The sequence below is a fragment of the Hyperolius riggenbachi genome, chromosome 7, assembly GCF_040937935.1.
Source record: "Hyperolius riggenbachi isolate aHypRig1 chromosome 7, aHypRig1.pri, whole genome shotgun sequence".
In the NCBI taxonomy this organism is placed as follows: Eukaryota; Metazoa; Chordata; class Amphibia; order Anura; family Hyperoliidae; genus Hyperolius; species Hyperolius riggenbachi.
In genome coordinates this window covers 217242962-217266487 of record NC_090652.1, presented here as the reverse complement: position 1 = coordinate 217266487, position 23526 = coordinate 217242962, and the positions used below count along the sequence as shown (strand labels likewise).

Below are 23526 nucleotides of genomic sequence, written 5' to 3'. Positions count from 1 at the left end.
AGCCAGAGCTGCAGCCACTAGGGCACACTCTATAGGCAGTAGCAGTAAGACTTGCCTAAGGTCTCCTACTGAATAGGTGCTGGCTTACTGAACAGACAGAGCCGAGATTCGAACCCTGGTCTCCTGTGTCAGAGGCAGAGCCCTTAACCATTACACCATCCAGCCACTGCTTAAAGAGAATCTGTATTGTTAAAATCGCTCAAAAGTAAACATACCAGTGCGTTAGGGGACATCTCCTATTACCCTCTGTCACAATTTCGCCACTCCCCGCCGCATTAAAAGTGCTTAAAAACAGTTTTAAAAAGTTTGTTTGTAAACAAACAAAATGGCCACCAAAACAGGAAGTAGGTTGATGTACAGTATGTCCACACATAGAAAATACATCCATACATAAGCAGGCTGTATACAGCATTCCTTTTGAATCTCAAGAGATCATTTGTGTGTTTCTTTCCCCCATGCACTGAAGTTTCAGGCTGCATTTTTCTTCCTGCAAACAGCTTTGCCCTTGTTTGTAATTCCTCAGTATGTGAAAGCCCAGCCAGCTCAGAGGACGATTTATCCAGCTGATTAGAGCAGCTTCTCTCTTCTCTCTTATCTAAATAACACACAGGCAGTGTGCATAGAGGGGCCAGAAAGGGTGAGTTCATAGCAGAACCACAACACTGAAGAACTTGGCAGCCTTCCAGACACAGGCCGACAAGTCTGACAGGGGAAAGATACATTGATTTATTACAGAGACTGTCATAGTAGAAAGTGCTGCAGTTAGCCAGAACACATTAGAATAGCTTTTGGAACATATAGGATGATAAAAAACAGGATGCAATTTTTGTTACGGAGTCTCTTTAAGGATTTGTAGCCAGGCATGGCCTTGCCTTTTGTGTACAACTGTTGTCCAAAGAGAACCTCAGATAGCCAGGTAGATTCATCTCTCTTTCTCTCTAGTAGGGATGGTCACCGCTTTCCGCGGAATTGTATTTTTGAGCATAAATGGATTGAGCATAAATGGTACATGCTAGGCTGGCTTCAGCATGTAGTGTTGGTGGTACAGTGCCACCAACACTACATGCTGAAGCCAGCCTAGCATGTACCATTTATGCTCAATCCATTTATGCTCAAAAATACAATTCCGCGGAAAGCGGTGACCATCCCTACTAGAGAGAAGGAGAGAGAGAGAGAGAGAGAGAGAGAGAGAGAGAGAGAGAGAGAGAGAGAGAGAGAGAGATGAATCTACCTGGCTATCTGGGTTTCTCTTTGGACAACTGTTGAACACAAAAGGCAAGGCCATGCTTGGCTACAAATCCTTAAGGAGTGGCTGGATGGTGTAATGGTTAAGGGCTATGCCACTGACACAGGAGACCAGGGTTTGAATCTCGGCTCTGTCTGTTCAGTAAGCCAGCACCTATTCAGTAGGAGACCTTAGGCAAGTCTTCCTAACACTGCTACTGCCTATGGAGCGTGCCCTAGTGGCTGCAGCTCTGGTGCTTTGAGTTCGCCAGGAGAAAAGTGCAATATAAATGCTATTTGTCCTGTCTAATTATTCTCTTGACAACTGTTGAACACAAAAGGCAAGGCCATGCCTGGCTACAAATCCTTAAGCAGTGGCTGGATAGTGTGATGGTTAAGGGCTCTGCCTCTGACACAGGAGACCAGAGTTCAAATCTTGGCTCTGTCTGTTCAGTAAGCCAGCACCTATTCAGTAGGAGACCTTAGGCAAGTCTTCCTGCTACTGCCTATAGAGCGTGCCCTAGTGGCTGCAGCTCTGGCGCTTTGAGTCCGCCAGGAGAAGAGTGTGATATATATGTTATTTGTCTTGTCTAATTTTTCTCTTGGATTGAGCATAAATGGAAGATGCTAGGCTAGCTTCAGCTAGTAGTGTTGGTGGTATAATGGATATGTTAGTTACCTACCATACACTGAGACGGTATGTAAGCTGGCTTTTGAAGTACTGGAATTCCCTGACAGATGAGACCCTCCTGAGGGAGGAGGGAATAGGTAGAAGGGTAGAAAAGGAGGAGGGTGGAGGGTGTTCCTCCAGGTATTAGATCTCTTGAAATATGTTTTATATCCTTTTTCCAGCCAGTAGAATTTTTTTTAAATTTTTAAGTTTGCTTCCCCATTGAAGTCTATTGCGGTTCGCGAACTTTTTCGCGAACCGAACTTTCCGCGGAGGTTTGCGAACAGGGTTCGCGAACCGAAATTCGGAGGTTCGCGACATCACTACCTCTCATGCATACAGCAGCTGAATGAATACAGGTGCACGTGAAAGGCCATAGTTCCTTTGGTTCCTGGCACTTTCATGACATGTAGGTCAACATAAAAAGTTGCCATTGTCACACTACAAGAGTGTCACAGTCCAGAGAAGTACAGAAGGCTGGGCACAATCCACATCAAAAATACAGTTCATTGGCTTAATTTGGCTACCAGATACAGTACTCACATGTGAAAGTAGGTAAGCTGGATGTCAAGGCAGGAGAGTGATATGTGGATAAGCTAACCGCTGCTTTATGTCCTGCGGGGTGCTTATATGATGTGAACTAGCTGTGCAGCTTATCCCTGTAGCACTGCTGGACATTCAGCACACCTACTTTCATATGTGAATGCCTTGTCTGTTGTTCAGTGAACTGTAATTATGATGGGGATTGTGCCCAGCCTTCTGTACTTCTGGACTGTGGTATATGCTCTTTGTATGCTGGAGCATATCCTCCTGATATTCAAAATAAGAGGCAGTAGGACTGGAAGCAGGAATCATGTACTGTGTTAGTGCAAGGTGCCCGTGGAGGAGTCAGCTACCCGGGCTCTCTTTACCTGTGTGTTTTCCTGGTCCCTGCTTCTTCCTGGTTGATCGGCTGGTCACTAATAAGTAGGCAGATCTACTTGTGACCTAAGGCTGTGTGACTGACCCTAAAGAGTAAGGGTTCGTGAGTACACGAGGGGGGGGGGGGGGGGTGTTGGCGGAGGGGGTGCGCAATTTTTACACCCTCGCCCTGGGTGCAATTTAGCCTAGAAACTGCCCTGTCTGTACACCGCTGATGTTTTTGCGTATCACAAACTATGTACATTTCTGAAATGCGCAAAGCATATAGTGTGATAGATCTTACAAAGTCTAACATGAACTGTTTTGCCATAAACCATACAACGAAGGAAGAGGTTAAGCTGCTTAGCGGAACCAATTTAAAAAACAAACATTTAGAAATGCTATTCTTGGAATAGAAGTTTATGGAAAAACGCTTTGCCCTGACGATGCCAGTGTAACCGGCGAAAGCAGTTAGCTCCTTTCATCTATAATGGCACTGGGCCCCAGTCAGCCTGATGATCACAGCCAGATAAGTATATAGCTACCCTCTGTTTTTTGGACTTATGTCAATCACACAATCCTAATGCTTGCAGTGGCAGCCTATGCACCTAGGACTTGGATATAACCAGTACAGCACTTTTAATTACCAGAATGTTGTATTAGTCTCCATTATTAGATAACAGCAGTGGGACTGTTATTATACAGATACCATTTAGAAGCCACAGTACAGCGGCTAGTTTTGTGCAATCCTTGATTATTGGGTAAATCCCCAGCATATAGAACATTGATATGTGACTGCGATTGGGTCGCAATCATATGGGAGACACAACTAGTTATTGAACATTTGGATGTACTGAGACCTTACCTATACAGTAAATATTGACAACAAACTCCTGTGTGATTTTTGTTCTATGCTGGGACCTGCTATTCTGTTTGTGATCATCACTTGCATCACTCAATCAAAGTTATGTCTACTGACTACTGGTGCTCCATGTCTATGAAATATTTGCACAGATCTCTAACATAATGTAAACGGGTGCATATAGACTACATGCAATTGTTCTAGAATGCTATGAGGCATGCATCATTATTCTAGCATTATATGTGTTCAGTATAGATACGCTATTGAAAGAAAATACGTTGGTGGACATGCAGCTTGCACGGGGCATTGAAAAACAATGAATATGGCGTATGTTTTATTTTTGAGGGTGCCGTTGCTCATATATGTTCAGCTGTGGCCAAAGCTTGAAACAGTGACGAAGGAAGGGGGGGGGAGGGATGGGCAGAACCTTTTAGGGAGTTTACAAATTAGGTGTCATGCTATAATAATTTAAATGTTTGTAGAACCATTGGTTAATTAATAAAGCAATAAGATTTGTTTTATATTTCTTATACATTTGTCTGCCCCCAAGTTCTTATTTAGAAATGTTAACTGTTATATGTTGATTTAGAACTTTTTAAAACTCATGGGTGAAGAAGAACATCCAGCTGAACATTTCAATAGGTCGCCACATCTCAGCTATGACTCATTGCTTTTATATCTAGATGGAATGCACAGACAGCTAAAATGTTCTATGACAATACAATTTCAGTCCTAAGAGAATAAAGAAGTGCCTGAGTCCATTTAAAGAAAGCACTTAACAATACCAAAATAGCACATGTAGGTATATCTCTTTTTCCCAAGCACAACCTGCATTTGGAGGCCATTGTTTCCCTAAAGCGTACCGTAACTTACCTGTGGCATGGTGATAAAATGATGGGTACACAATGTACTAGTTCTTCTAATGGCCTGTGTTAGGTACCTTTTTTACTTTTTACATAGCAAAGGTTAAAACAAAAACACGTTATTTATGCAAACAATACAGTCAAAAGCTTTCCTGAAAAGTAAACAAAAGGCAAAACACTTCTATTTGGCTGAGGAGAGAGATGCTTAGTGCATTGATATTATATATTGCTGGCACTGAAATTTGGCTTGAGGAAGTGAGCCATATATACTCACGAAACTTGTTGCCATAGTGCAAATATATTCTCATTTTTTTCCATAACTTATTGTTCTTAAAGTGCTTTATTTTTCCTCCCGTTGTATTTGGCTGAGGAAACACTGCTGTTAGCAAGACTATTTGCAGTATCTACAGAGTTACCTAAAGCAACCACAAGATGAAAAATGTAACTGCAATGATCTCCATGGTAAACAAAGAGAAACCCTGAGAATCCCCCATGAGGCGTTAGACTAGTACAAAACATGTCAGTTCTGTCAGATTTTTAACTGCTTACTTTTTTGTTGTTGTAGTGGTCCTTTAAAAATGGTTCAAAGTAAAAGAAGAACTGTATAATGCAACAATCATGCCGCAAACACCTAGCTGAACATAATAGAAAACTGTTACTTTTTATCTTGGCTCCTGTTTTTTAGTAACACACCCCAGTGGCTAAATCAAGCCAGACAGAAAATGACTACTGTATGTTAATCAGAAGTAATCAGTGCTCAGAAGAGCTGTAACAAAATTACCTTGAGCAAACAGAAGTCATTAAACTGAGAACAAAGTGTCTGTGTAAGCCACCAAATTTATTTTATTCTAAGCCGAAAATAATTTTCATTAGGTCATTTAACCTTCCTAGCGTTCTGGACGAGCTAGGCTCGTCCAGAGACGCCGGAGGGGACTCAAATCGACCGCTGGGCCGATTTAAATAATTTTAATTTGCTTGCTGCGTGCCTTACCCGATCGCCGCCGCCGATCTGCCGCTACCCGCCGCGATAGAGCGCACCCCCAACCGAGACCCCGTGCGCTGCCTGGCCAATCAGTGCCAGGCAGCGGTGAGGGGTGGATTAGGTCTCCCTGTGACGTCGCCGACATCACGACGTGCGCCGCCATAGCGACGGGGGAAGCCCTCCAGGAAATCCCGTTCAGAATGGGATTTCCGGACGGGCCATTGCGCCGGCGGCGATCGGAGGGGTGGGAGGGACGCCGCAGGGAGGAGGGAATCATGTAGTTAACGCTAGGCTAGCTACATGAAAAATAAAAAAAATATGTGCAAAAAACGTTCACGCGGCCGCAGGGCCGCGGGAATCAGAACGCCAGGCAGGTTAAGAGCCCTTTATATATTTCTTGCTTGTGTAATCTATACACATATAAATCATATAAAATATAATGTACATATTTCTGTGAAGGTTCCCATTTATCCATATGGTAATACCGTAAACAAAACCATTAAAATCCACCATTTTCCTCAGTGTTTTTTTTTTTTTTGTAAATAAAAATGTGGTAATTGGTTATCTGCCTCCTCTATACTCTTTTCTTTGCATTTTTATATTATATTCCTGGAGTGTTTTTTTTAAATAAAATATTTACAAATCTGAGGAAAAATTTTGAGGAAATATAAAGAGAAAATCCAGAGCTCACTCTAGTATAGTATTATAAGACCAAGAATGAGGTTAGACAATGTACAGTATATAGCGTTATACTCACAAGTGTGGGTTACCAATAGGCAACCATTTTTTGGTCGGGAGGGGAACTTAAACTCGTCTCCTCAAGGGATTAAGATGTCGCTTTCTGTAGAAGTAGAGAAAAACGGGGGTAGACCCCTCCTCCAGTGGTGGACTCAATGCAATGTATACTGATGAAGCAGAGGCGTCAATCAGATTAAAATATGTTAAAACAGTAAAAACGGGAAAGTAAATCTTACCTCCCCATAGAAGTGCCAGTGAGATCCTGTGATCTAGGGTGGTGCCTTGCTTGTTATGTGATAAGCAGCAGCTGCTCCTGTTTTCACTGCCTGAGGAAGTGGGTTAAGACCTACAAAATGCGTCACAATTTTTTGGAGTACATAATAAAGAAAATTCAATGACAGTATCTTGCTGACTATTCTATGGGGTGGTAAGTTTGACTTACCCGTTTTTTGGGGGTTTTTTTACATATTTTAATCTGATTGACGCCTCTGTTTCATCCCTATAAATTGAGGAAAAATATGAAACATAAATACTTATTTCAGTAAAGGAAGCCTCTGGTTAGTCCAGGCTTCACGATCCATCCACGAGCCCACCATTCCCACTTAGGGTTCCTCTGAACATAGCTGAAAAGAGCTTGCTGGATATTTTCTAATGGCCATGCGCCTCCATGTATGAATGTATGAGCGTGGCCATAATGCACATGCGCGAGTATTAGTGTTGGGCGAACATCTAGATGTTCGGGCCGAACAGGCGAACATGGCCGCGATGTTCGGGTGTTCGAGCCGAACTCCGAACATAATGGAAGTCAATGGGGACCCGAACTTTCGTGCTTTGTAAAGCCTCCTTACATGCTACATACCCCAAATTTACAGGGTATGTGCACCTTGGGAGTGGGTACAAGAGGAAAAAAAATTTAGCAAAAAGAGCTTATAGTTTTTGAGAAAATCGATTTTAAAGTTTAAAAGGGAAAACTGTCTTTTAAATGCGGGAAATGTCTGTTTTCTTTGCACAGGTAACATGCTTTTTGTCGGCATGCAGTCATAAATGTAATACAGATAAGAGGTTCCAGGAAAAGGGACCGGTAACGCTAACCCAGCAGCAGCACACGTGATGGAACAGGAGGAGGGCGGCGCAGGAGGAGAAGGCCACGCTTTGAGACACAACAACCCAGGCCTTGCATGAGGACAAGAAGCATGCGGATAGCAATTTGCATTTTGTCGCCATGCAGTCATAAATGTAATACAGATGAGAGGTTCAATAAACAATAAACAGTAATTGGTGTTGTCCAGAATGCGCACAATGCGTGGGTCGCGTTCAATGCAGTCCTAGGCCGAAGAGGTCATAGCCTAGGGTCACAAAAACCTGTTTATTTGGGCAATTTCAATGGTGGCGAGTCTGACGTACATAAATCGCAGCAATGGCCGTTAGCAACGTCTGAATCTCACGAAATGTCTCATGCAGGTAGAAGACATATTGTTAGACTTGGGCTCCAAAGATGGGTTCCCTACATCTCTGCAAACCAGAGTTACAGGGCTCCAAATTTGGTAAAATCCCCCATAGGCTTTCATTGGGCCTCCTATTTACAGTTCCAAAATCTCACATCTTTTCAAAGGGCAATTGCTCAGCAGTGGCAAATTTTCTAGCATTGTAGGGACCCTTAGGGGGAACATGACTGGTGAGTTTCGGGCCCCTAGGCCAAAGAGGTCATAGCCTAGGGTCACAAAAACCTGTTTATTTGGGCAATTTCAATGGTAGTTATGCTGACGTACATAAATCTCAGCCATGGCCGTTAGCAACGTCTGAATTTCACGAAATGTCTCATGCAGGTAGAAGACATATTGTTAGACTTGGATTCCAAAGATGGGGTCCCTACATCTCTGCAAACCAGAGTTACAGGGGTCCAAAATTGGTAAAATCCCCCATAGGCTTTCATTGCCTCCCTATTTCACTTTCCAAAATCTCACATCTTTTCAAAGGGCAATTGCTCAGCAGTGGCAAATTTTCTAGCATTGTAGGGACCCTTAGGGGGAACATGACTGGTGAGTTTCGGGCCCCTAGGCCAAAGAGGTCATAGCCTAGGGTCACAAAAACCTGTTTATTTGGGCTATTTCAATGGTGGCGAGTCTGACGTACATAAATCGCAGCAATGGCCGTTAGCAACGTCTGAATCTCACGAAATGTCTCATGCAGGTAGAAGACATATTGTTAGACTTGGATTCCAAAGATGGGGTCTCTACATCTCTGCAAACCAGAGTTACAGGGCTCCAAAATTGGTAAAATCCCCCATAGGCTTTCATTGGGCCTACTATTTACCGTTCCAAAATCTCACACCATTTCAAAGGGCAATGGCTCAGCAGTGGCAAAACTCACCAGTCATGATCCCCCTAAGAGTCCCTACAATGCTAGAAAATGTGGTACTGCTGAGCCATTGCCCTTTGAAAAGATGTGAGATTTTGGAAAGTGAAATAGGGAGGCAATGAAAGCCTATGGGGGATTTTACTAATTTTGCACCCCTGTAACTCTGGTTTGCAGAGATGTAGGGACCCCATCTTTGGAATCCAAGTCTAACAATATGTCTTCTACCTGCATGAGACATTTCGTGAAATTCAGACGTTGCTAACGGCCATGGCTGAGATTTATGTACGTCAGCATAACTACCATTGAAATTGCCCAAATAAACAGGTTTTTGTGACCCTAGGCTATGACCTCTTTGGCCTAGGGGCCCGAAACTCACCAGTCATGTTCCCCCTAAGGGTCCCTACAATGCTAAAAAATTTGCCACTGCTGAGCAATTGCCCTTTGAAAAGATGTGAGATTTTGGAAAGTGAAATAGGGAGGCAATGGAAGCCTATGGGGGATTTTACCAATTTTGGAGCCCTGTAACTCTGGTTTGCAGAGATGTAGGGACCCCATCTTTGGAATCCAAGTCTAACAATATGTCTTCTACCTGCATGAGACATTTCGTGAAATTCAGACGTTGCTAACGGCCATGGCTGAGATTTATGTACGTCAGCATAACTACCATTGAAATTGCCCAAATAAACAGGTTTTTGTGACCCTAGGCTATGACCTCTTTGGCCTAGGGGCCCGAAACTCACCAGTCATGTTCCCCCTAAGGGTCCCTACAATGCTAAAAAATTTGCCACTGCTGAGCAATTCCCCTTTGAAAAGATGTGAGATTTTGGAAAGTGAAATAGGGAGGCAATGGAAGCCTATGGGGGATTTTACCAATTTTGGAGCCCTGTAACTCTGGTTTGCAGAGATGTAGGGACCCCATCTTTGGAATCCAAGTCTAACAATATGTCTTCTACCTGCATGAGACATTTCGTGAAATTCAGACGTTGCTAACGGCCATGGCTGAGATTTATGTACGTCAGCATAACTACCATTGAAATTGCCCAAATAAACAGGTTTTTGTGACCCTAGGCTATGACCTCTTTGGCCTAGGGGCCCGAAACTCACCAGTCATGTTCCCCCTAAGGGTCCCTACAATGCTAGAAAATTTGCCACTGCTGAGCAATTGCCCTTTGAAAAGATGTGAGATTTTGGAACTGTAAATAGGAGGCCCAATGAAAGCCTATGGGGGATTTTACCAAATTTGGAGCCCTGTAACTCTGGTTTGCAGAGATGTAGGGAACCCATGTTTGGAGCCCAAGTCTAACAATATGTCTTCTACCTGCATGAGACATTTCGTGAGATTCAGACGTTGCTAACATCCATTGCTGCGATTTATGTACGTCAGACTCGCCACCATTGAAATTGCCCAAATAAACAGGTTTTTGTGACCCTAGGCTATGACCTCTTCGGCCTAGGACTGCATTGAACGTGACCCACGCATTGTGCGCATTCTGGACAACACCAATTACTGTTTATTGTTTATTGAACCTCTCATCTGTATTACATTTATGACTGCATGGCGACAAAATGCAAATTGCTATCCGCATGCTTCTTGTCCTCATGCAAGGCCTGGGTTGTTGTGTCTCAAAGCGTGGCCTTCTCCTCCTGCGCCGCCCTCCTCCTGTTCCATCACGTGTGCTGCTGCTGGGTTAGCGTTACCGGTCCCTTTTCCTGGAACCTCTTATCTGTATTACATTTATGACTGCATGCCGACAAAAAGCATGTTACCTGTGCAAAGAAAACAGACATTTCCCGCATTTAAAAGACAGTTTTCCCTTTGAAACTTTAAAATCGATTTTCTCAAAAACTATAAGCTCTTTTTGCTAATTTTTTTTCCTCTTGTACCCACTCCCAAGGTGCACATACCCTGTAAATTTGGGGTATGTAGCATGTAAGGAGGCTTTACAAAGCACGAAAGTTCGGGTCCCCATTGACTTCCATTATGTTCGGAGTTCGGCTCGAACACCCGAACATCGCAACCATGTTCGGCCCGAACCCGAACATCTAGATGTTCGCCCAACACTACACGTGACCCGTTCGGCCAATCACAGCGCTAGTCGAACGTTCGGGGAACGTTCGGCCATGCGCTCTTAGTTCGGCCATATGGCCGAACAGTTTGGCCGAACACCATCAGATGTTCGGCCGAACTCGAACATCACCCGAACAGGGTGATGTTCTGCAGAACCCGAACAGTGGCGAACACTGTTCGCCCAACACTAGCGAGTATGGGCCACACCTGTGTAGTAGCTTGAAACCGCTCATGCACGTCTTTTTCCACTTTTCTGTCTGATGTAACAATAAATGACAGTAACACTCCTATAACCTTTACTTTGGCCAAACAACTAACAGACTTGCAAGCTTCAAATCTATACTGGATTTGTCTGTGACTCATCCACCTCTCTTCTCGTTCCTCAGCTGCTGCTCCACTCTGTGAAGCCTTACATTGCCTGTCAATTAACCAAAGGATACACTTCAAACTCCTATTTTCAACCTAAAAAGCTCTCCATATGTTTTCTCCCTAGTTCATCTCATTAATTTCCTTCTTCTGTCTTCCTCTAGAATCACTTCCGCACATTCAAGTATACAAGATTTCTTGCAAGCCTATCCTTTCCTGTGAGTTCTGTCCAAAATACATCCATCAGTCTCCAACCCTCAAAACCTTGAAGTGCATCCTTAAAAATCATTGTTCAGACAAGTGCGCAACCTAATCAAAGTAATTCACCTTCAGCCTCTGGCCAAGCTCTGCCTCTTGATTAATATATTCAAAATCGCACTAGCTCTGGAAACATACCTTATGTATTTCCCCATCTCTTGTTTTCTCCCTATTCCTCTACATCTTTCCAAAGATCTTTCCAAAGGGGTGAATCTTTAAAGCCCCCCCCCCCCCCCCCCCTTTAAAGTGGTCTGAAACTCCGACATAGCATTCAATAAAATGTGTTTTCCTACTTTTTATTACTCATACAGTTATCATATTTGCTTTTGTGCATAAGTAATATTGTCTGTTTACAAATTACAAGTTTCCAAAGTGTAGTTTATCTTGCCCAGGAACCTTCCATTGCATTTTATTCAAACTGCTTTTTATTTTATATTAACATCTTTTAATTAGCTGTTCTGAGCTGTTTGTGTGCTTGAAGCACAGAGAGCTTCACAGAGAGCTCCTTTTCACTGGTTACACTGTGTTTACACACATGTAAAACAACATTGGAATGCAAACACAGCTGCTGTTATCTCCAGTTTGGATGTGGATTTGAAGCTGAATAGCAGGACAAGGTGCTTTGTTTAACCATTTCAGGAATGTTCTGCTAAAAATTCTGGGGCAGTAGCTTTCAAGCTGTGACGAATCTTTTAGAGCAAAGTCAAAATGCTTGTTATTTTCTGGTGAAAAGCTGCCCACATTACGATTATTTTCTAGTGAAACATTGCCACATTTAGATTATTATCTAGTAAAACATTGCTGCGTTACGATTATTTTCTGGTGAAAGATTGCTGCATTACGATTATTTTATGGTGAAAAATTGCTGCCTTGCGATTATTTTCTGGTGAAAATTTGCCGCATTATGATTATTGTCTGGTGAAACATTGCTGCATTAAGATTATTTTCTGGTGAAATGCTGCCTAAGTTATGATTACTTTCTAATGAAACATTGCTGCATTAAGATTATTTTCTGGTGAAAGATTGCCACATTATGATTATTTTCTAGTGGAAGATTTGCATTACAATTATTTTATAGGGAAACATTGCCGCACAATGGTTATTTTCATTGGGGGAGCACCATGGGGGGGGGAGCACACAGGTTTTCTCACCTGGAGTGACAAAATGGCTAGAGATGCCCCTGCACATATGGTGCGGTGTGATTGTTCTGCAGCAGGGGAGCTTGAATCAGGACAATCGCACCTCACCATTTCCCCGCGCACATTACCCTGGGGCAAAGTGCACCGACAGGGTAATATGCATTGCTCCGCTGCCTGAAGAGTGATCTGCTTCTCACTGGACAGGAAGTATGTCACTGTTTTTCACCTGATCAGCACATACATGCCGCACGACCACCCCAACAATCTAAATAGATTGTTGCAGTGCCCTAGACTCCAATGCAAATACCTGTTGCGTAGTACTGCTCGGCGATGCACTGCAGAGAGTCTGTGTTGTCGGAACCACTTCTGCTGTATCGCGTTGTACCGGGGGTAGTGTGGCCAGTTTCATAGAGTCGGGGGAGCGGTAGGGCAGCATAACGTGACGTGATGCGACACAGTATGTGTGAAAGAGGCCTATTGCATTACAGTAACGCAGTAATTTTCATTTTTATTCCTTTATATGTCTAAACTTTCTGGTGATCAGGAGACAGTTTTCTCCTCTACATATGTAATATTCTTTTAGAGGGAGAGAGATACAGATTCACTATATAGACACAGAGGATAAGAATTTGGAGTCCTTCCACAACATAACATAAAAATTACCCTAAAAGACAATGCCTTAATTTATGAAGTGATCCTTTTACACTGCAACAATCCAGGAGACTGGAGAACAAGCCAAAAACACCTGCCCTGCCATCTACTGGACAAAGGCAAGTACTGCCATTTTAAAATGATCAAAGCACCATGTTGTGGAATCCTAAACACATTTCAGAATTAATTAAAACTATACACAGAACTGATGCAGCAAAACTCTGTGGCAATTTTTTTAGGTCCAGGGCAAGCAGTCAGAATTATCTTTTCCTTTTAAACCTTGATATCCGATTGCAGTTGAGTAGCAATAGGGGAAGCAGAGGTTGCGACCACACTGGGGCCCTTCGACCAGAGGGGCCCATTAGGGGCCCTCCTTCATCCATCTTATTACCTTTTAATTGGTTCTAGGCTGGTAATGAACATCCCCATATGTGCATTGAATAGTGGCAATCCTTAAACTGTTTCCTTAATACACCTCTTGAACACTGCACCTGTCCTCGGTAGGTTTTGGGGCTCCACATCAAGAGTATTCTTGGGGGCCCCATTTACAACTCGCACTGGGTCCTGAAGCTCCTTAGTTATGCCACTGTCTGATTGCTCTTTGCACTGAGTACAGACGGCCGGTCACTCAGATTGCCACCAGATTTGGCCATCAGATAGATCCTTGTTAGATCAAATCTGATCTGAGAGAGATCTATTACTACTACACACTAGGAATAGATTTTTAATAGATTTTTTTTTTTTATCGATTGCTCAGACGATTACACAATCGGGCAACCCACACAATCATTTTCTAGCAAATTTTATTAGAGTGATCTGCCGAGTGTCGATGGGAAAAAATGAACTTAAATGTTCCCTTAGTACAGATTTTCTTACATCTGTGGCCTGTGAACCATGCAGTGCCTGAACATACACTGCTCCGCTGCACCTCCACCACCAGTATCCACCTAAAACTTTGCAAATGTGAGATGATAGGTGCCAGTCAGTGGCGGCTCCAGGAATTTTTTTTAGGGGGTGCTATGCAGGTGCTGGACCAATTTCCGGGGGAGCTGACGACCTGCGGCGCGTGAAGCGCGCCGCGGCAAAAAAATGGGTGTGGCTACAATGGGCGTGGTCATGACCGGATGAGGGCGGGGCTAACTGTAATTTAAAGTGAACCCAGGGTGAGAGTGATATGGTGGCTGCCATATTTATTTCCTTTTAAACAATACTAGTTGCCTGGCAGCCCTGCTGATCTATTTGGCTGTAGTAGTGAACTGAATTACACCAGAAACAAGCCATGCAGCTAATCTTGTCAGTTCTGACAATATTGTCAGAAACCCCTGACCTGCTGCATGCTTGTTCAGGGTCTATGGTTGAAAGAATAAGAGGCAGAGGACCAGCACGGCAGCCAGGCAACTGGTATTGCTTAAAGGGAGATAAATATGGCAGCCTCAATATTATTCTCACCTCGGGTTCCCTTTAAAAATGCAACGCAAAGACAGAGGGCCCAAGTTTTGGTGACCCTTTTCCCAGAAAATTCACATAATTGTGCAGGTTTTCTCAAGAAAATACATGTAATGTGAGCAGATTTTAACAAAAAACACGTCCAATGACCCCAATATGCACAATCGTTATCAGATATGGCCCCAATATGCACAATCGTTATCAGATATGGCCCCAATATGCACAATCGTTATCAGATATGGCCCCAATATGCACAATCGGTAGCAGATATGACCCCAATATGCACAATCGGTAGCAGATATGGTCCCAATATGCACAATCGGTAGCAGATATGGTCCCAATATGCACAATCGGTAGCAGATATGGTCCCAATATGCACAATCGGTAGCAGATATGGTCCCAATATGCACAATCGGTGGCAGATATGGTCCCAATATGCACAATCGGTGGCAGATATGGTCCCAATATGCACAATCGGTGGCAGATATGGTCCCAATATGCACAATCGGTGGCAGATATGGTCCCAATATGCACAATCGGTGGCAGATATGGTCCCAATATGCACAATCGGTAGCAGATATGGTCCCAATATGCACAATCGGTGGCAGATATGGTCCCAATATGCACAATCGGTGGCAGATATGGTCCCAATATGCACAATCGGTGGCAGATATGGTCCCAATATGCACAATCGGTGGCAGATATGGTCCCAATATGCACAATCGGTGGCAGATATGGTCCCAATATGCACAATCGGTAGCAGATATGACCCCAATATGCACAATCGGTAGCAGAAATGACCCCAATATGCACAATCGGTAGCAGATATGACCCCAATATGCACAATCGGTAGCAGATATGACCCCAATATGCACAATCGGTAGCAGATATGACCCCAATATGCACAATCGGTAGCAGATATGACCCCAATATGCACAATCGGTAGCAGATATGACCCCAATATGCACAATCGGTAGCAGATATGACCCCAATATGCACAATCGGTAGCAGATATGACCCCAATATGCACAATCGGTAGCAGAAATGACCCCAATATGCACAATCGGTAGCAGATATGGCCCCAATATGCACAATCCGTAGCAGATATGACCCCAATATGCACAATCCGTAGCAGATATGACCCCAATATGCACAATCCGCATCACCTGAAAAAGAAAAGAAAAACCCATTTACTCACCTACAGCCAGAAGACCTTCTTTCCCGACCTCCTGTCCCGAGTCCCGACCTCATTGTGGCGCGCAGCGCCCGCGCGATCACGATCCTCTTCCTTCCCGACGTCACCACGAGACTTCCTGCCTGCATGCAGAGAGCAGGGCTACGGGAAAATGGCCGCCCGAAGTCTGCAGAACAGGGCTCCGGGTGGCCATCTTACCGTAGCCCTGCCTGCTGCTCCGTGCTGCCGCTGTGTGAACTGACTTGGCGTCTTTTAGACGCCTGAAGTCAGTTCACTCCAGGGGGTGCTTTGGGGGTGCTTGGACAATTCTAGGGGGTGCTCGAGCACCCCCAAGCACCCCCCTGGCGCCGCCCCTGGTGCCAGTTGGTTTGCAGATAAACAAAAAATGTAGTAAAGCATTGAAACATGAAGTCTGTACAGACAATCTAATCTTCAATACAAATCAAATGTTTACAATTGAAATATAAGCACAGTACATCTTCAACAGCTTGCCCAGTGTGCCTAATCCCATGAAAACCAGTTCCTTGTATTTTAAGGCAAATTGCAGTATAAACTAATCTAAAACACCTCACCTAGTTTGTAGCTGAGGTGTTTTAGGTGTGCTACAGGATGTCTTCTCCAATAATTTCACCCTGGTTCCTTCCTCCCCTCCTCCCTCCCCCCTCTATGTGCAGCTGTGCAGGAAACAGCAAGAGGCTGATATAAATACAGATGAGAGTAATTAAAAGGGCTATATTGGGAAATAAATATAATAACTTAAAATGTCAAATTCAGTTTGATTATATTGATTTTATGTTAGCTAGAAGTTAGTTGTAATTGTATTAATTAAATACAATACTTGATTAAAAGGAAATTGTCCATATTTGCCTGGACTTTCACATCCTTGCAACAAAAATGTTATTCCAGCCTGTTATCTTGCTTTTCTTACCAAAATCTCCCACTACCCTCAACTAGCCCAACACTGTATCTCAACACCCCCCATTCCCCCCCCCCCCCCCCGGCCCCACCACCACCACCACACACACTCCACACGCGCACACACACCTTGCATCACTTGCTCTTTTGTGAGGCTTCGGAACTTTTCCAGAGCAGCTCAAATTCTATGGAAATCCCTCCCACCATCAGGCTCGCCCCAATCTTAAACTCATTCAAGCAAACCGTAAAGACCTATCTGCCATTTCTTACTCACCACCTTCATACCTCCCAACCAATCTCTTGGACTAACCCTCCCCCCCACCACCACCAATTTGTCACTCTCCCCAGCCTTAGATTGTTAGCTTATTTGGCAGGGCCCTCCTGTCTGTGTGTTCTTCTCCCTCACCATATGGACTCAGTGAGTCGTCTGCTATATTTGGATAAATATTATAAATACATTGTTACATCATTATTGTCCCTGTGTGTAACACTGTTTAAAGTGGTAATGTCATTTTACGCAGAGCTGCGTAAAATGTTAGTGCTAAATAAATAAAAAATAAAGTTTAATAATAACTATCTATGTAATTGACGCAGTTACCATATTCAATTGTATATGCCTGCAGATACTTGACAAGCAGTTGTTTTGAAGATTTCTAAATGACATTGTAATACAAATATAAGAAAATAACAACAGAAGAATACTCTACCTGCACACTCTGACCTGCATATGATTCCTCTCAAAGGTAATACCACATAAGCAATGGAAGTGCTTCCAGCTCTGCATGACAACCCATCCCCTGGAGGGAAGCAGCAGAACAACGTGACATTTCTGCCCTCTGCCTGAATACTGACATTTACCTCCCCTACATGAAAGCAGCTCTGCAGCTGATGAAATAATTTCCTCTGAAAGGAAGGGCACCTTACACTAGATATGGTTATAGGATCCTCCTATGGGGCACATGCAGCCATTTAAATCATAGCTGTTCTAGTATTGTAAACATAAACGGTTTATAAGAAGTTCTTTTAGCTATCAAAGAGCATATTAAACTTTACAGCACCTCAGAATACTCATAAAATAGGAATACGAATTAGGAGCTGTAATGCACTGTAAATCAATACTACTTCACTTATTGGCATTCTGAATATTTTCACCCACACTACACAACACACACAGATCAGCAGCCACTGATAGGTGACATGAATACCATTGATTATCTCGTTACAATGGAATATGTCAAAGGGATATATTTCTTAGTAATTCAAACATATCAAAAGTTACATAGTTACATAGTTACATAGTTCAGTTTTTTTATTGATTGTAACATGAAAAATCTGATCAATTTATCACACACCTGTGTTAAATTTTTCTAAATTATGAAAAAAAAAAGCATTAAACAATTCCTTGAGTCTTTAAATTAAAGAAATTGACAATCTACCCAGTTTCCCTGATAATAAGCCCTACCTTGAAAATAAGCCCTAGCTGGAATTTTAAACATGCCTGAAATGTAAGCCCTAAGCGGCAGTTAAAGAACAGAAAGAGGCACACAGCAAGCGGAGACACAGTGGTGCAGTACCAATCGGGCACCAATTCTGTCATCCCAGCACACAGCAATGTTATCAGGACAGGTGCCTGATTAGTACAGTAGCATACCTATTGGATGCAGGCAGGCGAACACACATCACAGGAACAGCACACAACAAAGGAACAGGAAATGTTCTGCTGAGAGACACTTCCTGATAGAAATAGGACACATCCCCTGCAAAAAAGCCCTATCACAACTTTTGAAGCAAATATTAATATAAGACAATGTCTTATTTTCAGGGAAACACGTACATGATGTTCTGAAAAATTGTACAGAACTCTCTGCCATTCCTGAACGAGTTTTATTGAAAAAAAAACCAGGAAATTCAGTCAGAGTTCTCGTTTGATTTTTCTGTACAACCAATCATTTTTATCGAATTCCAGTAACATTTAATCTTTTTATTGTATTGTGTGTAGCCTCATTAGTGATACAATTGAGATCCCAGTTATGCCATAGAGGGCCTTATCTACGCCTGTGTTTAGGATAGACAGAGAACTGGAGAAATGTGTTAATTGATTAATCACACTTTTCCTGATTGAAACCCATTGTTTAATTTGAGCTGTGCCAAAAATATATGAGGACCTCGGCCCTTGAAAACTGGAATTCGACATATCTGATCTAGATTATCTATGTAGCAGAAGGTTAAACTGAGTGAATGTACTTTGAATGTACTTCATCAGTTCCTTGTGTTGCATAAAGGTGGTAAGATTGTGCAATCAAGATTGTATAGTCAATGGGCAGCTTTAGTTTCCAGGCTATAGCGCTGCTAGAGAGTTGAATCATGTCTGCAAATCCACCCACCCCCAAGAATCAGTATGTTCATGAAAGTCGAAGACAACAATGAATCTGGTATGAATACTTAAACACTTTTAAATGGCTGTTTTCATATAGTATATATCCAGCCACATTTGTTCCATTTAGCGACACAGACAACGGTATATTATAACAGAACACTTTCTTCTGTAGCTATTATCCTTAGTATAATTTCTCTGTAAAGAAAGACTTAATTTGCAAAACATTATTTTCTGGTTTCTGAATCACAGACTAAAAAAGTAAAACAGCTAAGATTCGTTCTGGTGAAACACATTGCTTACCATTATGGACTGAAAGGAACGAAAACTGCTTCCCAGCCAAATGTAGATATGGGACTGTACGTTGGTTGATGTACCATTAAAAGTATTTGCTACAACCAGAAAATAATAAGGTCCGATAGTAAAGAACTCCCAGTCATAGGCACCTGAGGTAGGAATGGTTTGGTTGATCTCAAATAAGCCATTGCTTGAGTTCCACTTGTAAATAACACTGTTGATGTTGTGGTTATTACCTGTGGGGGGGGGGGGGGGGGGAGAGCTATTTAATACAAATCATATAATATGAGTCAAATCTGCATCAGTTCAGTCTCTACCAGTTTTGTAGAAAGCAGAATGTCTGGTAAGGTTGCATACTGCATTTACAATCTTGCATGCCATGCTCACTAAAATCAGACTGTAAAGAGTCCTTGAGCATACCTTAAACTTGGAAGACTTTTTGGCATTTAAGGTTAGGGACCCCCACCCACCTACACGGCCAAACATACACAGATTAGATTATATGCAGGTGGCTGGCACTAACAATTTACATAGAGTGGTCTGACATCCAGAACTGGAAGTTCTGTAATCTGTGTGTACCTATTTAAGCTCACTACAGCTTTTTTTATTAAGCACTTTAGTTAGAATGGTAGGACTGTATAATAAACAGCTATACCCAATGGACTACAAATCTAGGTCATAGGGAAACCTCCATGTTACTACATGGAATGGCTATGACCTGGTAGTTAAAAATGTACCACTCCCCTAGACAGGCCCAGATTTACCTCACAGGAGCCCATAGGCACCAATGTCATGGCACCCTACACTTCGCCAACCATAACCCTACAAACCCCCTTCGAACCGCAAAGCAAGTGTGCTGGCCGCCCCAGCTGCCACTTTTGCCTTACTTTCAATGCCCGTCATAGGTAGCAACAGGTGCCCATTAGCATTACACAAAACAAACACAGGACATTTATATTGCGCTTTTCTTCTGGCGGACTCAAAGCGCCAGAGCTGCAGCCACTAAGACGCACTCTATAGGCAGTAGCAGTGTTGGGGAGACTTGCCCAAGGTCTCCTACTGAATAAGTGCTGGCTTACTTAACAGGCAGAGCCAAAATTCGAACCCTGGTCTGAGTGGTCTCCTGTGTCACAGAGCCCTTAACCATTGCACTATCCAGCCACTATCCAGCATTAGGTAGCCAGAGGAACTCTCAGTATTAAGTATCTAGTGGTGCCCCTGACTAAAAGGAGATTTTGTCAGTTAAATGCCAAGAGTTGAGTGAGTAACCTCTCATTTAAACGTTGCTCAGCACCCTGCATAGGGAAGGAGGGAGGATCAGGATCAGGGAGGGGAGTTAGCCGCCTCTCCATCATCAGGCACCTGTAGGCACATGCCTACAGTGCCTTATGGTAAACCCAGCCCTGCCCCAGAGAGCTACAAACAAATCTCAGAATAACAACATTGAAAGATTTTCAGATGTACAACCTTTTGCAACACATGGGCCAAGCAAGGGGCTACTCACTAGGAGCATAAGTGAACATGTGACACACCCAGTACCTTAACCCAAGCCTAAACTAAACCTTTGCCCACTTTAACCCATCTGTAGTGATCCACATATCTCAATGGTCTTGTTTTATTAGTGCACAATGTCATCTCATAGTTGGACTGAGATGCAAATTTGTTTCTGTGTCATGGGGGTTGATATCTTGCTTTTTCTCAGTAGAGACAGGAAGTGTTGAGAGAAATATGAGAGTCCCTGTAGACACTAAAGACTTGAACATACGCTAGATCGTTCTTGACCGAGGTGGACTGTTGGGCCGCCTATGCCGAGAATCTTGCATTGTGTCTACAGCAGAACCAATTCTCCTTTGATGCCTCAGCAAATGATCTGCCTGGTGGACCAATCGCAGACCAAAAGGCATCATTGTTGACATCTCAGAACATTATAATTAAAGTCATAAGGTATGACTCATGAAAGTTACATCTCCTGTACAAAAAGGAGTTATTTGAAGTCCTCTTTGTGAGCGGAACATAGTAAAAGTTTTATTTGCAAAACTGTTCCTGAGTTTTGGTACACCTTAAATGTGTCAGCTGTATACTGAGGGGAGAGCATTATTTTAAAATAATGGTTTAAGTTTTCTTATTTTCTCAAAATGTTTATTAATAGTTCATGTTAATCAGCAGGCTTGGTTAACTGCAGACATTGAATGAAAATGATGCCTGGCCAAAATATACAAAAACAATTATGTATATTTTGTGTTTTAAATATATATTCCCTTATGCAATTCACTTTTCTGCTAAGTATTCTCCTTAAAGTCACTTTTCAGCACTTTGCAATTTAAAAAATAGGTGTAAAAGTACTATGAAAATTATTCAGAGTATGTCCTTGCTTGCTGGTGGTTTAAAGAGCATTATATTGACAATGGCTTCAATTCACTAAGCAGTTTAGAGTAGTCTACAGATGGTTTTTAGTCTACTGATGGTTTGGTGTAATGTTTTAGACCTGTTTTTAGACCTGGTCCAACATTCAGTAATTACACAATTCACAAAGGCAAACAAGGAGTAACCACGCCCACTTTTTTGACAGAGATTAGACCAGCTGATTTCTTGTCGGTAAAGTAATTCTGGGAGGTATTTTAGATGTATGGATGGAACCTTTTGAATTAATTATGCAGGAGTTTAAAGAGACACTGAAGCAAGAATAAATCTCGCTTCAGTGCTTATATTCAGCAGGGGCATGTGTGCCTCTGCTAAAACGCCGCTATCCCGCGGCTAAATGGGGGTCCCTTACCTCCCAAATCCCCTCCGTGCAGCAGGGGATCACTTCCGCATTGTGGCATGGCTAATGGCCGCAGCCCTGCCTCACGCGCGTCTGTCAGCGCGTATCTCCACCTCTCCCCCGCTCCTCTCAGTCTTCCTTCGCTGAGAGGGGTGGGGAAGAGGCGGCGATGCGCCACTGATAGACGGCGCTGAGAGGCAGGGCTGCAGCCATTAGCCCTGCCTCAATAGCAGCAAAATCTACGACCAAGTTGGTCGTTGATTTTGCAGGGGGGGAATTGGGGGGTAAGGGACCCCAGTTTAGCCGCGGGATAGCGGCGTTTTAGCAGGGGCACACATGCCCCTGCTGAATATAAGCACTGAAGCGAGATTTATTCTCACTTCAGGGTCTCTTTAATTGTAACCAGAGGAGAGCTCATCAAAGAAGAAGAATGTCAGTCGTAGCTACTCGTTTATGAATTGCATCTTTTGATCATTTCCCCTGCTTTACCCATCTAATTACCAAATGGTTTAGACCAGGTCTAAAAACAGATCTAAAACATTTGGTAATAGTGAATTCCCCTTTGATGCAACTGACCAAACCATCGGTAGTCTAAAAACCATCAGTAGACTAGTCTAAACTGCTTAGTGAATTGAGGCCATTGTGTAAAAATATCGCCTAGGAGAAATCTCAGCAGGCCCATATGCAATTCACTTTTTTTTCCTGAGTTTTCTCCTAGGTGATATTTTCACAACTTGTCATAACACGCGAAAAAATACCAAAAAGTTTGTAAGAAAAAGTGATGTCAAATTTATTTTAATTGTAAAATGCTGAAAAGTTAGTTTTAAGAGAAGATGAAAATTATCTCCTAGGAGATAACTCAGGTGAAAAAGTTAATTGCATATGGGTCATTATACTAATATGGAAGAACACTTGCATGTTTGAGTACAAAGCATTCAACAAAACATCACATCTTACCATACTACGGTAAAGAAGACTAAAACATGTTTGGTTGTTTAATGTTACTCAGTGGATGACAGATTTTCACAACCGTTAGATGTAAACCAAGCCACAGGAATCCAGATTTTGACTTTTTTAGTTTCACCCCAATTATTTTTATAGCGTAAGGCTGGATTGTGTTTACAACATTTCATTTATTTGTACCCATAACCCTCAGTGGCAGGAGACTAATAAACCAATGTGAATAAATCAAATTTGTGAGGTTTTAATACAAACAATATTCAGCTTTTAAAAATGTGTAAAAAGCAGTAAAAGACGTCATAGAAAGATAATGAGAATAAAATAATGCCATTACATGTCATCATTTATCTTAAAGTGACACTGAAGTGAAAAAAACTTATGATATAATGAATTGTATGTGTAGTACGGAAAATTCCTAGAGCATTAGTAGTAAAAAAAAAAAATAGTCTCATATTTTTCAGTTATGTAGCTTTTTTTTTTGTAACATTTCATCATTCTG

General features: G+C 42.5%; 1 protein-coding gene across 1 annotated transcript in view; it reads right to left on the bottom strand.

Moving 5' to 3' along the window:
- Nucleotides 1-23526, bottom strand: part of TSPEAR (thrombospondin type laminin G domain and EAR repeats) — a 225684-nt gene that overhangs the window by 47592 nt on the left and 154566 nt on the right. Inside the window, exon 9 of the mRNA XM_068245224.1 lies at nt 19313-19542. Within this exon, the coding sequence (XP_068101325.1) occupies nt 19313-19542 (230 nt within the window). The remainder of the gene's footprint in view (nt 1-19312; nt 19543-23526) is intronic.